The sequence below is a fragment of the Heliangelus exortis genome, chromosome 5 (assembly GCF_036169615.1).
Source record: "Heliangelus exortis chromosome 5, bHelExo1.hap1, whole genome shotgun sequence".
NCBI classification, from domain to species: Eukaryota; Metazoa; Chordata; class Aves; order Apodiformes; family Trochilidae; genus Heliangelus; species Heliangelus exortis.
The window spans coordinates 16,164,996-16,179,021 of NC_092426.1; the positions used below are offsets into that span (position 1 = coordinate 16,164,996).

At 39.3% G+C, this 14,026-nt stretch overlaps 1 protein-coding gene across 2 annotated transcripts in view; it reads left to right on the forward strand.

Moving 5' to 3' along the window:
* TC2N (tandem C2 domains, nuclear) overlaps positions 1-9,781 on the forward strand; it is a 34,762-nt gene extending 24,981 nt beyond the window's left edge. For both annotated transcript variants that reach the window (XM_071745758.1, XM_071745757.1), the window contains exons 9-12: positions 648-839; positions 2,609-2,723; positions 3,210-3,409; positions 5,719-9,781. In XM_071745758.1, coding sequence (XP_071601859.1) covers positions 648-839; positions 2,609-2,723; positions 3,210-3,409; positions 5,719-5,829 — 618 coding nt within the window. In that variant the 3' untranslated portion in view covers positions 5,830-9,781. The remainder of the gene's footprint in view (positions 1-647; positions 840-2,608; positions 2,724-3,209; positions 3,410-5,718) is intronic.
* The last annotated feature ends 4,245 nt before the right edge of the window (positions 9,782-14,026 follow it).

The window sequence follows — 14,026 nt, forward strand, 5'->3', positions numbered from 1 at the left end:
TTGAGTTACTGGGTTGGGTTTTTTTTCCCTGGCTTCTCAGAATTCTGTTAAGAGCCTTGTTTCGCTTTCTCCACCATATCCTCTCCTGCATTGCACTGTTGCCTTCCTTTTCTCCCAAGTTTGCAGGACAAATAAGCTCATGGGGGACTTAACCATGAGTTTCTGGCCTTGGCAACTCAGTGGTGGGGGACTGGAGGAAGCCTGGGCATACCTGTAGGTTTGCATTTGCCAGGTAGTGATCCTGATAGTGGCAGTAAAGTAGTATTAAGGAAGCAGAAGGTAAAGCAACATAAACCTCCTGTAATATGAGTCAAAGGTGAAAGAAAATAAAATTAGCAGGAGAGACTGAAGCAAAAGGCCACAGGAGGATTTGCTATGACAATGTGTGTATGCTGCTGTAAAGCTCCAGAAGAGATGGCCTCAAGTCATGGTCGTTAAAAATAATCCAAAGCTCTGTCCCTGCCAGAGTCTGAATATGAGGTGATGAGTGTGTGGGGTCTTACCACAGTAAAAGAAGAGTTTCCATGGCAACTTAAAATAATAGCTGGAAGCAGTGGCTGTAGGGCCAGGAAGCCTTTGTTTCCAGGTTTTAGGCTTGGTGTCACTTTCTTACAACGCTGATGTTACCCCTCTGTTTTTCTTTCTAGGACATTGAATTTATGGAAACTTTCGTTTTTGCTATTAAACTGCAAAGCCTGCAAGCTGTCAGACTGGTATTTAAAATCCAGACACAGACTCCCAGGAAAAAAACAATAGGAGAGTGCTCCTTGGCTCTGCGGGAGCTCAGCTCAGAAGAGTCAAGTCATTGGCTGGATATATCTCCTCCTTCCAAAGCACCTGTAAGTGCCAGTATTGCAAAAGTACATTGTATCACCTAGAAAGAGTTGCTGGAAATGAAAATAAAATAATTCAGTACTAATTTAATGTTAAAAACAAACAGGATTTTTTCTTTTTGCACTTTCTTGGGGAGAGGCATTTTGACAGGGAAAAAGTGCAGAGTTTTGAACTCTGCACATAGCTTTTCTGGTCATAAACTGCAGCTGTTTCTGAGAAAAGAGCAAGAGCAAGCTCTTCCACACCATGGCCCACAGCTTGAGGAAGGGACATTCTGGGGAAACATTTAGCAAAGGACACCGGGTAATTGCCTTTTACGACCAAAAAAGCATCAGAAGGTCCTTAGGACTCACAGCAAGAGGTCGCAGCAAATGGAATCTGCTGCTTTTGTTATGGAAGAAAACTGTTAAGATCTTCAGTGGCTTGAAACTGCAGAGATAGCTATATATTTAATGTTCAGATTGCACGCTGAGAAGTAATAATTCATACAGTTCATTTCCACTAAGCATAATAAGAAGCAGGTGGTTTTCACAGTGGGATTTCCTTTTCCCCTACCCTCACTTTGTTAGCTTCTTTTACAGATTATGTCTAGACATTTGTATTTTCAACAAATTAAACTTGAATTAGCGGTTCAAAAGCAGATATTATCTAAGTGTGTCTGAGTAATATGAGTGATAATCTTGATTTCTAACATAAATAACACTCAATATTCTTTAGTTCTAACAAGAATAACCAAATTGTTTAAAAAGCAGTAAGATTAAGTGAAAGAGGAAGCAGTTTTAAAACTGCTTAATCCCACTGTAAATTCCTGAATCATCTCGTAGTTTCTCTCTCTGTTGGCTTTCCTCACCATTATATCCTAGAGCCTTCCAGACGCTGCTGGAATTCATCCCTGTACTACCCTGTGGGGCAGCAAACTACCCTTCTTGCCAATAGAGAGCCAAAGCTCAGATGTGAATAAGTGGCTTCTTCTCAGGGTTACACATTTTGGTTCATTGGAGTGCACTAAAACTTCAAAGGAGCCAGGATTAACAAATTCCTTTTAAATGGTGGCTGTCAGGAAAGCTGGGTCTCCACTGTCCTTCTCTTGCTGTTCTTACAGTGTTCAGAGTACATTAGATGACAGGAGAGCAATGAGGATGCAGCAGTGCAACTTTGCCATTAGCAAAAGTACTAAAGGAAATTTAGACTGGAGATCTCAGTACGTTCAAGAGTGTGGAGGTGTGTAGGTAGGTAGAACACAAGTACTTCTATAATATAGGAAACTCCACAGCATGCAGTCACCCTAAACATTCATGATGTTAAGTGATAGAAAGTGTTGTTTATATCTTCATATTGCAAAATGCAAAAGTGTGGAAAGAGAGCTCTGAAGGTTTTGGTGTTAGTGGAGCATGCCTGGTCTTTCACTTCCACACTCAGCTTTAGTAGTTCTACAGCTGCATATCCAGTTTTCCCTGGATGTGTCTGCTTTTACAATTGAGGAATCCTTGCCAGATGAAAACTGAGGGCTCATTTGTCCAGTATCTCTGGCTGCAGCCCACAGGGCCATATATGTGTTGCTGTCCATCAGTGGAGCACATGTGCTGCAGCTATAACAAGAGCAAGATGCACTTAATTTTGCATCTGCAGATTGTGTATACAACACGTGCTTATATTTCTGTCCAGGAAATCCCAGATAGAAATGTGGGAGCCCAACATATGACAGAACTCCTGTGTTTTCTGAGCTTATAGGCAACTTAATCCAGATGTCATGGCAACATTCTTCTGCTTGTAGGTGTGCCATGCAGAACTTCAAGTAGGAACTTGTTTCCAAGCAATAAACAGGAGGATTCAGTTACAGATTCTTGGAGCACAAAACCTTCCAGTTTCATCTACACCACTGCCTTCAAGTAAGTTACATCAGCTGTTTCATACCTCCTGTCTAAAAGCATTTGTAACAGGTAAATTGCTGTTCAAATGGATTGGCAATTCATAAAATTCCTTATAAACCTCAGACTAACATATTTTGCAGTAGATTTCCATTGCCAAGGCTTATTTCCATAGAAGTCTTACTACTACTTAAGATAGTAGTACTTACTACTTTTTATTTGGTTGGAAGCTACATGTTTATGTATTTTGGAATATTTTTATCACAATGTTAACCCTGACCTACCAAGAGCATTAGCCTGCACCTGCTGTTTGGGTAGTGTTAGGCAATTCAGTATTATTAAACATACTCTGCATAACCAGTCAGGAAGGCTGTTGTACAGTTCTTTTGGCCAGACTTTTGAGAAATTGTTGCAATTTGAACCATACATGTGGATTTTGTTGGTTCCTTATTGGGCGTGTTTGTAACACTTTGTGTGCTGTGCTTTTTTCCCTCCCTTTTGTGCTAGATTTCTTTGTGAAAGTTGGAATGTTTAGTACAGAAGGCCTGATCTATAAGAAGAAGACTCGTCTTCTGAAGTCCACTAATGGCCAAGTGAAGTGGGGAGAAATGATGATTTTTCCAGTTAGCCAAATTGAACAAGGAATTAGCTTTCTCATCAAGCTCTACAGCAGAAGTTCAGTGAGAAGAAAACACTTCCTAGGACAGGTTGGTTTCTGCTCACTAGCATGACACCCTTCACTTAAATTCCAGTTCTACAGGTTTGTTGGTATGAGTTTTGAAATAAGGTGGCATATAGCAAAATAGTGAATTCCAATAAACTCTTCTGCATGTAACCCAAGAAAGGATAGTACTGGGCTCTTAAGCATGCAGTAACATCAGAATGGAAGTTGACACTTGATTTTGCTTTTTAAAAAAAGTCCTTTATTTCTCTGTGGAGTCTTACTATGTGAAAGATTCCTTCCTACAGACAGACATGGTCTCCTCCTTGCCTCTAGGCTTTCTGAAGAAAACAAACATAGCACTCACAGGAGCTCCACAACCTCCAATGTACTGTACAGGAAAGGGCTGTGTTTCTTACCATACCAATACACTTAGAAACAGGTGTATGGAAAAGGAAGTTGCAACAGCTACAGTATCTTGACTGCCTTCCTGGCTAAAGCAATGGTGAAATCAGCACAGTATTATAAAACTGTATGATCTAGTGATAACACAGGTAAACAAACATGCACTTATGTTTTTCAGTTGATTGTTTTTTGGGGGTTTTGGTTTGTTCGTTTATTTGTTTACACCTTGATCTGTAAGTATATATTTGAAAGCATTTTTGTGATGTATTTAACCACCATATAACTTGGTAGTCTTGTCCCTTTTGCCCTACCTGTCCTCTTTCCTTGGTTGTTCTAATTTACCATCATCCTGTCCTTGCTTTCTGTCCTTTTCTTCACAGTATAGTGAGCCATGGCTGTTCTTAATGCTCAGTGCTTTTCTGAACCAGAAGAATTTTAATATATGCATAAATTAGTAACATGGACTGCAATTGTAATGGCCCTTTTCAGATAAAGGACTGTGCTATCCTTAGCTACAGAAAATTATGTCCCATTCTGGTGATGTTTCATCTGCCTGCTCAACATTCGCAGTTACAGAAGATGCTGATGTGCTATAGAAATGATCTACCAGCAGGAGTTACATGACCTTCCTCCATTTTATGGAGCCTCATGTCTTTCTGTGATTCCTGTTAGCAGAATTGGATTTGGAATAGGAAAAGAAAAAAAAAAAAAAGAAAAAAAAAATTGTTCTGCTTAGTTTTGCTACCTTGGGGCAAAAATAACTGGGTTTGATTTTGCAGTCACTTAGCAATATGCAAGTTCATGTCCATCTGATGAGTTTCAGTTAATCATGCATCTTACTTTTAGGGGGAGGAAATGAGCTACTTCTCCTCCTTGGAAGTTATTTGGAAAAGGTTGTTTCAGCTCATACAGGCAGACATTGCCACATAACACATGAAGACATAAAATATGGCTCAGGGAAAAATGTACTTTAAGCAATTGGCTGGGTAGTTGGAAAAGAATGAATATAGCTGGATCTATTAACGTTGTTCTTCAGAGAATGATGTTAATTGGATGCTGTTCTAAGCAGACAATACTTAGATTAGGCTGCTTTTACAGGCATGGCTTTAATCATGAGCAAGATGTATATTGAATCTCTGTGGATGAAACATCAGCTGCCTGTGGTATTCTGGAAGACATTATTCTTACTTCTTGAGGACGCATGTCTCAGCAGTATAGCCTAAATGTACTTCATGGTGAAGGTTTCTGAGAAGTCTTAAAAGGGCTCATTCTTGGAAGAGTTGAGGAAATAGAGTCTTGTAAATAATGATACTACTTACATAAGCAGAATTATTTTGGCAGTTGAGGCTGGTGATAATGTTCAGGAGGAAAACTTCCTACTTGTACCTCATTTCCTTGTTTAATGGCCACTGTCCATAAACTGAATACTAAGAAGTGGACTCCTACTGCACGACTACGTGTGCTATGGGCACGTTGCTAACCTCTGTGGAATGCAGGTTTGACCCCATCTGTTGGAGTGTGCAATTTTAAATGCTCATGAAAATGCTGGACAGGTAGCTCAAGAAGCCAGATGGCTTGCAGCCACCTGGGGTTTGAATGCACAGAGCCATAATTGACCCTGATAAGCCCTTGACACCACCAAGTGCATTTGAATAGAGCAAGTAGTGCTTGATTAAATCATCTTAAGTAGAGAAACATTAGTATGTGATGAGTTCTCTAAACTATTTCTTTAGACAGTAAATTTAACCCCTCACCCCGTGTGTTCACAGATGAAAGGCCAAATATGTTAGTCCCAAGAGAACTCTATTTGCTTCTATGCTGCTTTGGTTGCAGTCTACACATTGGATCTCATTTTACAATTCCATGGTATTTATTCGGAACAAATAAAGGCTGGGCCTCTGTTATATCAGGTAAACTCAATTTTATTTTTCTTTCTGTTTCTTACTGCAGATCTGGATAAGTTCCGATAGCAGCAACAGTGAAGCAGTAGAGCAGTGGAAAGATACTGTTGCCAACCCTGAAAAAGTTGTTGTTAAGTGGTACAGCATTGGACCCTCTTGAAGACTAGAGATGAAACTGAAGACTGATTTTTCTACAAAGTTATTCGTTTGCTGTTTAAAATGGAAGATATATTTTTTTGATTTATACTACACAAGTTCTTCAGAAGGTGTCAGCTGCATCATACCTCCATGGTAACTGGGAAAATTCAGAGTTTCACAAAGGGGAACACTCACTAGATATTAAGAAGAAGACTTAGGAACTGGGAAAAGTGCTCATTTGAATTTAAAAAATCCACCTTGAAAAATACACTTTTGCCCCTTTCAGGCTCTGTAAGTTCACAGAAATCCTGTGAACTAGAATCAGCATCTTCTTCAGTAGTCAGTGACATCAACCTTACTTGCAGTCTTTGGCAGACTCTGAAGTCCATGGGAATCAGTCTGGTCAGCTGCTTGTTCCTCCATACCTCTGAACCTCGGGACTTGCACCCATCCTGACACCCTTTGATCAGAGTAACTTGTGCCTCATCAAGTGGGAAAGCTGTGGCTGTAGAGGGAACTACGGAATAAAGCAATACCCAAAGGCTTTTTTAATCTCCGTCTTTGATGAAGGGTTGTTCAGCACCCTGACAAGCCCTTCATCTTGGCAAGTGGGGCTCTCCAGACTCACACTGCTTGGGTGAATTCTGGTTGGAATCAATGCAATAGTGCAAAGAGGCAACAGCCCTGCCTAGGATCAGGGACAATATTTTCAGATAAATTACTTTCTTATATAGAATTCTTATACGTAAACCACTTCCTTTCTTATCAACAATGTTCTAACATTTACTTACACTGCTAAAAGCCAGACTAACATGTACAAAGGACTAAGCAAATATTTACTGATATAAGTGCTTTTTGATATTAATTAAAATGCAGCCCATCAAGGGACTCTTACTTTATTTAAAAGATGGGCCACTACTGCAGAAATGTTTATTATATGCCTAGGATGCTGAAAAATTATGTATGGGAGTATATTTTTGGTACTTGTTTCTACCAAGAATAAATTAGCATATTTTTATTGCAAATTATATTTTTCCTACAAAATCCTAAGCTTATTTTTTTCTGTTAGATGTCCTCATCTTTTCAGAGGCTTCTCATAGTTATTGTTTAAGGCAGGAAAAGGCCATATATATAATTTAGAATATATACATTTAAAAGCACAGACCTCTTTGCACTACTTTAACTACTGGAATTAACATATATATATGCCATTAAATCCACTGCTTACACATTTACTGTTGGTTGTCTGGACTGTACAAATATGTATGTTTGTACAGACACTGAATAGTTGGATTTCTTTTACAGCTTGGGTGCTGTTCAAACTTCTGACATGAACTACAGCACTTGCTGCTGGAAGGCAAAGGAACAGTGGGGAGCAGAGAAAAGACTGCACCAGGAAAGCCTGTCATATTTAAGCAAGGAGCTATAACTATTATTGATTTAACTTTTTTTGACTTTTAGAGGGCAGTGAAAAAATGGCATCTCAGATGTTTGGGGTTTTTTTATCAGCTGTAAATTGAAGCTTTTGAAACCTCAACCATCCAAATTTTTAATGTTTTGAAAATGGGCAAGCAAAAGGGTGTTCCCAGTTCCCAATGCTTTTGCTTTTTGACCAGTTTTTGAAAAGGAACTGAAAAAGTTTTTGCATGTTGGTTGGAGAACAAAGATCAGTTCTTGCTCTTACTGACACTCCTTGCAAAGCTCTCAGTAGGTCCAGTGGATCTTGACTGACAGTGTTAACTTCCATCCAGTTGTAGCACTTGGGTTGAGCCTGGTCTGTTGGGTAAAATTAAAAAAAGGAATTGGGCCAAGCTGATATTTGTAAAGTATTTTTACTTGAACACATGGATCTTTTTAAATTTATTGTGGCTGACCTGCAGTAAGCAAAAGTGCAAAGTGATTCCGTATGCAGAATGCTGCTCTATTTGAACGGGCAAGAAATATCCCAGTGTTGTAGAGTCTTTGATTACTGCAAAAGTGGTTCTACAGAGGTTGCCAACTCAGTGAATACTTTGTGAAATGGACTTTTAGGGCTAATTTAAGACACCTAATAATGTTTCCTTTTTCTTGTGTTAATATTTAATCTATGTGTTTATTATAAAAGTTATGACCAGAAAATATTTCTTTTTTTTTTTTTTTCAATTGTTTATACCAATATTTACCAGCATCTCAAACTGAAGTTCAAGTTTTAACTTGAGAAGAGGCCAACTAAGGAACTATATTTCCTGTAGCATTGGATGTAGGGGAGTTGACTGCTAACACAGATGCATAAGACCTCTCTTTGCCAGATATACACAGGTACTGGTGCCCTCTGAAGAATGTACACTGAGGTACTGCTTCACTCCCAGCTTTTAGGCTTCTCTACAGCCACATGTGCATTCACGTAAGAATATAATGAATTCTTAATAGTTAGCTAAAGAAACTGCTTTTTTTTCTGTAAAACCAGAGCATTTAGGGTGCTCATTGTCGAGATTTATTCCTCAGTTTTTCCAGGGCACTACAATGCTCTTGAGGAAACTGACAGTATTTCGGGTTTAGACAGCAAGAAGTCCTTCATCTGTCCCACCATGCAAAATGAGGCTCTGGTTGTTACCAGTCTCAGCTGGCTCAGAGCACCCTCCATGACTGAGAACATGGCAACAGAGTGTTGGGATCTCTGTCTCTTCTGTGCTCTCCTGCTTTGAATGTAGCAGGGTAGAGAGGGAAACAAGCAATACTCTGCTGCAGTAAAACGGTGAGAAAAATCTTATATTGCACTACTGGTTTTGTTCTTCTGTTGTGGGGCTTGTTGGTTTTGTGGGGTTTTTTTAACTGCTGTGGTCTAATTAATGGCTCCCAAGAATCTGGGAGGGAACCAGGTAGTCTCTTTGTATCCACTATTGAGGAAAATAATCTAGGGATGGAGATGGATGTGCTCAGCTCAGGAACTAAAAACTGCCCATTCATCACATAACCATTTATCTTGTAAGTAGACCAAAGCTGTGCTTTAACAGCCTGTCATGCTCTGAAATAACAGTCCTGTCCTCCTAATAATGCTTTAAAATGAGAGTTTCCAGCAGGTGCTACTTCAGTTTGACTGTCTTAAAAGGTCAGCTAGAAATCACCTGGGACATCTTGCCTTTTACGTGCAGAATATTTTGCTTTACTCCTTAGTGACTGCCTCACTATAAATGCATTTGAGACTTTGGCTCCTCCAAGTTCAGATCCTGGATTATTTGAGACTAAGGCAGTTTTCCAGAAAAGGAAAATTATCAACCATTTGAAGACCAAGCCATGATATAAATTAGTAAGGAACTTTAAATAGTCTAGGATACATGCAAGAAGTAGAAAAGGTGTTTTAGAGCACCTAATGGGGCACATAGCTTCTAATGGTGGCAGCTGTATGTTTTCCCTTTAAGGCTTGTCAGCCACTATTTTGATGCTTACATCCAATTTCACTATCATTGAAAATGATACTGTTTTGGAAGCTGTTTTGTCAGTTTGCTTCATTGGTACATAAAATGCACACAGTTTATCATTGGATTTGCTGTTACTTGTATTAGAGACTCACTCAGCTGCTTAACTTACAGCACTTTTGATAAAAGCAGCAGAGTTTCAGGAGCTGAACCAGTTTTATTTCGGAGAACTCCAAAATGTATGTAGGTGAACTGGCACAACAACTATAATCTTACATTAAATGTTACTCATACAGAAATCTGTGCCTGCGTAGTTAGAAACCAGCCATAGACTAAACTTAATCAGATTGTCTAGAATGTGTGTATATAATTTCACTGGTTAATCAAACAATTCTGGTTTATTTATTTATGACTAATGGCATTCTGTATGTAAATGAGGCCAAAAATTTATTTTTCAAGTCTTTACATCACAATGGCAGAGCATGGTATTCCTTTTAAGGAAAAAAATGCAAGATCAAAAGATGAGTGAGTGTAACTGTTTGTAAACCACATTATCATAAAACATTGCTTGGAAAATAATTGTATTTGATTTATCCCATCTTTTGTGATCATAACATAAGTAGTGCCATGTTGCTAAATCCATTAGACATCCCTGGTTTATGTTTTACTGGCAGGACATTTGTATAAAGCAAAAGGTAATTATGTAAGCATTCAATTAAGCACATAAGCTGTTTAACTTGAGAACTCTCTGCCCAATGGAGGTTTCTTTTAGAGTTATGAGTTGATTTTGCAGCCAAAGCATAAGGTTGTCTAGAAACTGGGGGCAGGGCTGTCCCACTTCTTACTTTCATCCTGCCAACATATGTATGACATGGGAAGGAGGCTGCATAGTTGTGGAAAGCTTGGCATAAATCATGCTGGATGTTATATGCCCTCCATATTTTTCCAGCTTCTACTTTAAAATTACATCACCATGTAAATACAGCCCTGTACATTATCTCATGCTTGGTGCATGGAAAAAGTCATCACTAAAATCAGCACCATGTTCCACAAACACTGCTCCAACAGATTTGCATTCTTTTCTCTTGCCTGTACTGAGGGACAGTCCATCGTCTCATAATCTATGGCAAAACTCCCACTGCCTTCACAGAAGCAATCAGTCTTCAAAGCAGTTTTAGTTATTTCAGCATTGTGAAATGCTGAAACAGCTTAATTTTGTGTTTTAAATGTAGATAAAAATCTGATCACAGCAATGTTTCTGTAGACAGAGTATCAGTTAAAATGGATCTGCATCTAAGTAACACAGTTCTTCCCATAGATTTCAGTAGATTGAAATTAATCCTTTATGCTGATTTTTTTCCCTGTATTTCTGACTGTGCAACTTTTTCCTTTTATTTGCAACTGCTCTCCTTGCTTCCTCAGCATGAACATGTCTTTAATGCCTGCTTTTTGCAATTAACTTTCTGCTTTTCTAGTAATGTTCCCATTTCTTGTCTAGTAATAGGACCAGTATTATATATGTCCTACTTTTGCTGTTTAAAGAACTATCTACAAGCAGAAAGGTTTCAGTCTTTGGGCTTGCATCATCTCTTACGTTCTGTATTTCTGAGCTGCCTTTGCTAGCAGCTTTGATGGTGTGGCTCTTTTGGAGCTCCATGAATGTCTGTGTTGTCTACCACCACTGAATACAACAATGGGACATATTATTTTTAACTTCTTATGTGTACCTGGGTATCTTCACTTGTCTTTCTTCTCATCCAAGATTACCTTAGGAAATTATTTCAGGTGATGAGAAGCTGTTCCACTTCTGATCTTGGAAGACAGTAGGGTTCTATCATCACCATTATCCATGCTGTAGAGGGAAAGGCTCAAGGAAGAGTCATGGAAAGCTGCACCTCCAGGTGGAAGGAGGTTCATACCTCCTGTATACATGATCTGGGAAATGCTTATTATCCTAGGGACTGGAATCCCCTCCCAGGTGCCCAAAAGAGAGGTCATAATATTGTACTTTTTACCCTTTTCTTGCAAAACTCTGGAGCTATGTAGTAGGTAAATAGGGAAATTTTCCACACAAGGAATGGTAGGGTTCACAGATTTCTATGAAGCAAAGCACAAGTCTTTGAAAAAATAATAGTCATAGGAATGTACTTTTTAAATATAGCCAAGCTTTGTCAGTTGTCATAGGAGAGGAGTGAAACCTTAGTTTGTGATAGATAGCAGGAGAAGGAAATGGAATGCACACCCTAACCAGGGCTGGGTGTCCTCTGCATTGTGTTCCTTAATCCTTCAAACACTGAGATGGAAGTGCACGTGGTTATCTGCCCCTTTCCCACCAGTAAGGACGTGTTGGGTGGGGGACTGTTCAGCAGCCATAGTGAAGGAGATAAAATAAAAGCAGCACTTGTTTTAAAAAGCATTGCTTTAGAAAACAATGTAACGTGCCTGTAACTATTGACAAAGCTTTTATTTGCTGTGACTTAAGATTGATGATTACGCGTTTAGATATTTGCTTAGGTTCTTCCAGTACTTACCTGGCGTGAAACTGAATTTATCCTCTTTGTATTTAAGTAATGCTAAATTATGCTGTGTGCAGCTGACCTTTGAGCTCTAAACCTAATTATACCTAATTTCCTATAGATTTGTACCTCATGGTTGGTTCCGAATCTTTTTTCTGAGTATCAGGTAGTTACAGAGTTTCTCTCCCATGAGGATTCTCTGATTTCTAGCAAGAGATAAGCTCAGGAAAGCTGTTCCTTTAGCTGGGAAACTAGGACCTGGCTCTCCCCTGTCTACCTGAATGTCATCAGATTTTATTGAATCCTCTGGACTTCTCTACCATCAGTCAAATTTGGCTACAGGGACCAATGGGCTCAAAAATTATTGTGGGCCTTGCAGAGAATGAGAGAAAACAAGCTGTGCTGCTGCAGCACCCTGGGGCTCTGCTCTGTTTTCCTCTGTTCTGCCACAGGCCAGAGAAGCTTTTAATGGTCAGCATTCCTGATCATGATTCCAGCAATAGTAGTTCTCAAGGCAAGTAAAGCAGTTTCTCTGAAGACACATTTGTTGAAGCACAGGTGTTTTGGAGCAGTATGCTGTGGAGCATACTTGTTGGGGATTCACAGTAATGCAGCTTTAAAGGTCTGTGTCAACAGAGTTCTGATGTATGTTGAAATTACCAGTGACTAAAATCAGAAGCCCAGGTTTAATTAAGGTTAGTTTGAAAAAGAGGCTTAATTTTTAGATCATAATCAGTAGCAGCAGAAATCAAATCCCCTTCTAATCTCCAGCATGTACATCTGATTAAGACTCCCTTAAAGCTCATGGGCAACAATAATGCCTTTTTAAAACTAATGGCCTTGCCATATGTAACTCAATGCTGAGGCTGAAAAGCTCTGTGTTCCATTGGCAAAACACTGACTCTGGGAGCTACAAACTGTCCTGAACCTTGGGAGCAGGGCTTTTCTAACCATTTAATTCAGATCTACCCTGTGAGTTGTGCAGAATGTAAAAAAAAAAAAAATCACCAATGTTGTCTTCAGGTGGTCTGATTTCCTTTTGAAGTTATAAATCTGGATCTAGATTTACAGCATGAACATCCGAATGTACTGGATAATCAGACGATAAATCAAAAGTTTTGGAGGCTTAAGAGCAGGACAGATAAACATAAGGAATTCCAGATGTAACTGTGACAGTAAAATCTGTGTTTGTGATTAACATGACTGTCTCAAGCTGTCAAGCCTGTGTGGGGAAAAAAGTGACTCAGAATGCCCATGAAAGAAAAGTAGGGATAACTGGATAAATGTAGAGAGAAAGGTCTGCAAAAATTAGGATTAATACACTCCCCTAATTTCAAAGGCAAGGAAGTAGAGTCTTGATGGTATTAAAGCACTTTAACCAAAGTACATCTGGGGGGTAAAAGTGGATCTCTGAGGCTCTAGTCCTTTGCTGTAGTTGGTTAGACTTCGCTGCCTCTCCATGTTAAATACTTTGTAGAACAAATACAACCCTGCTGATTACCATTTTTCAGTATAGACAAATTTCATTGTGTGTATAAATTAAAGTCTTAAGTGTGATGGATTCAGAAGTATACCACAATGGGATTTCTGGTATTAACTCTGCATGCAATGCCAAAATTCACAGAGAAGGAACTGTAACATCGGTGTGAATTCAGTATTCTCTGTCTAGCAACACTGTTCCTTGCTGTGGGAGTAAAAAAAATCCTATGAATATCCTTTTTGAAAAATACAGCAGGTCCTAATGTTCATGTTTAACTGAGTGGTACTTATGGCATCCACTTCTTCTCAGCTACTTTATTTCATCAGCACTTACTCCCTTCTCCCTGCCTGCCCCTCTCTTAGTTGCCTAAGAAACAAAGCACAGTCAAACACATCCAGCTGTTTTACATCCTTTAATCAGCCCCTGCAAGGTCACTGGAATGACAGCTTTCTCCACATGCTTTAGAAACATGTGTCAAATCTGTTTGCAAATGTCCCTCTGTATGAGCAGCTCAAAGCAGTAGCCTGGACAACAAAAGCAGTGAGCATGTCAGCCACACCAACCACAGCAGTGCTTGGGTAGGAGTATTGGCAGAACAAGCCATGAATCCAGAATTCAGGTGCAGATCCTCAGCTGGTGCAACATCAACCAGACTGCATTGGTGGATCTAAGATAGCCAATCTAGGTGAAGGTCTGGACATGCAGGCCTCAGAAATTACACGAGAAGCTGCAACACTAGAAATTCTACAGTTAATTTGTGATTAAACCATTGGGCTTTGCAAAGCAGCAGCAGTCATCCAGCTCACAGAAGGTTCTGCAGAATTACTA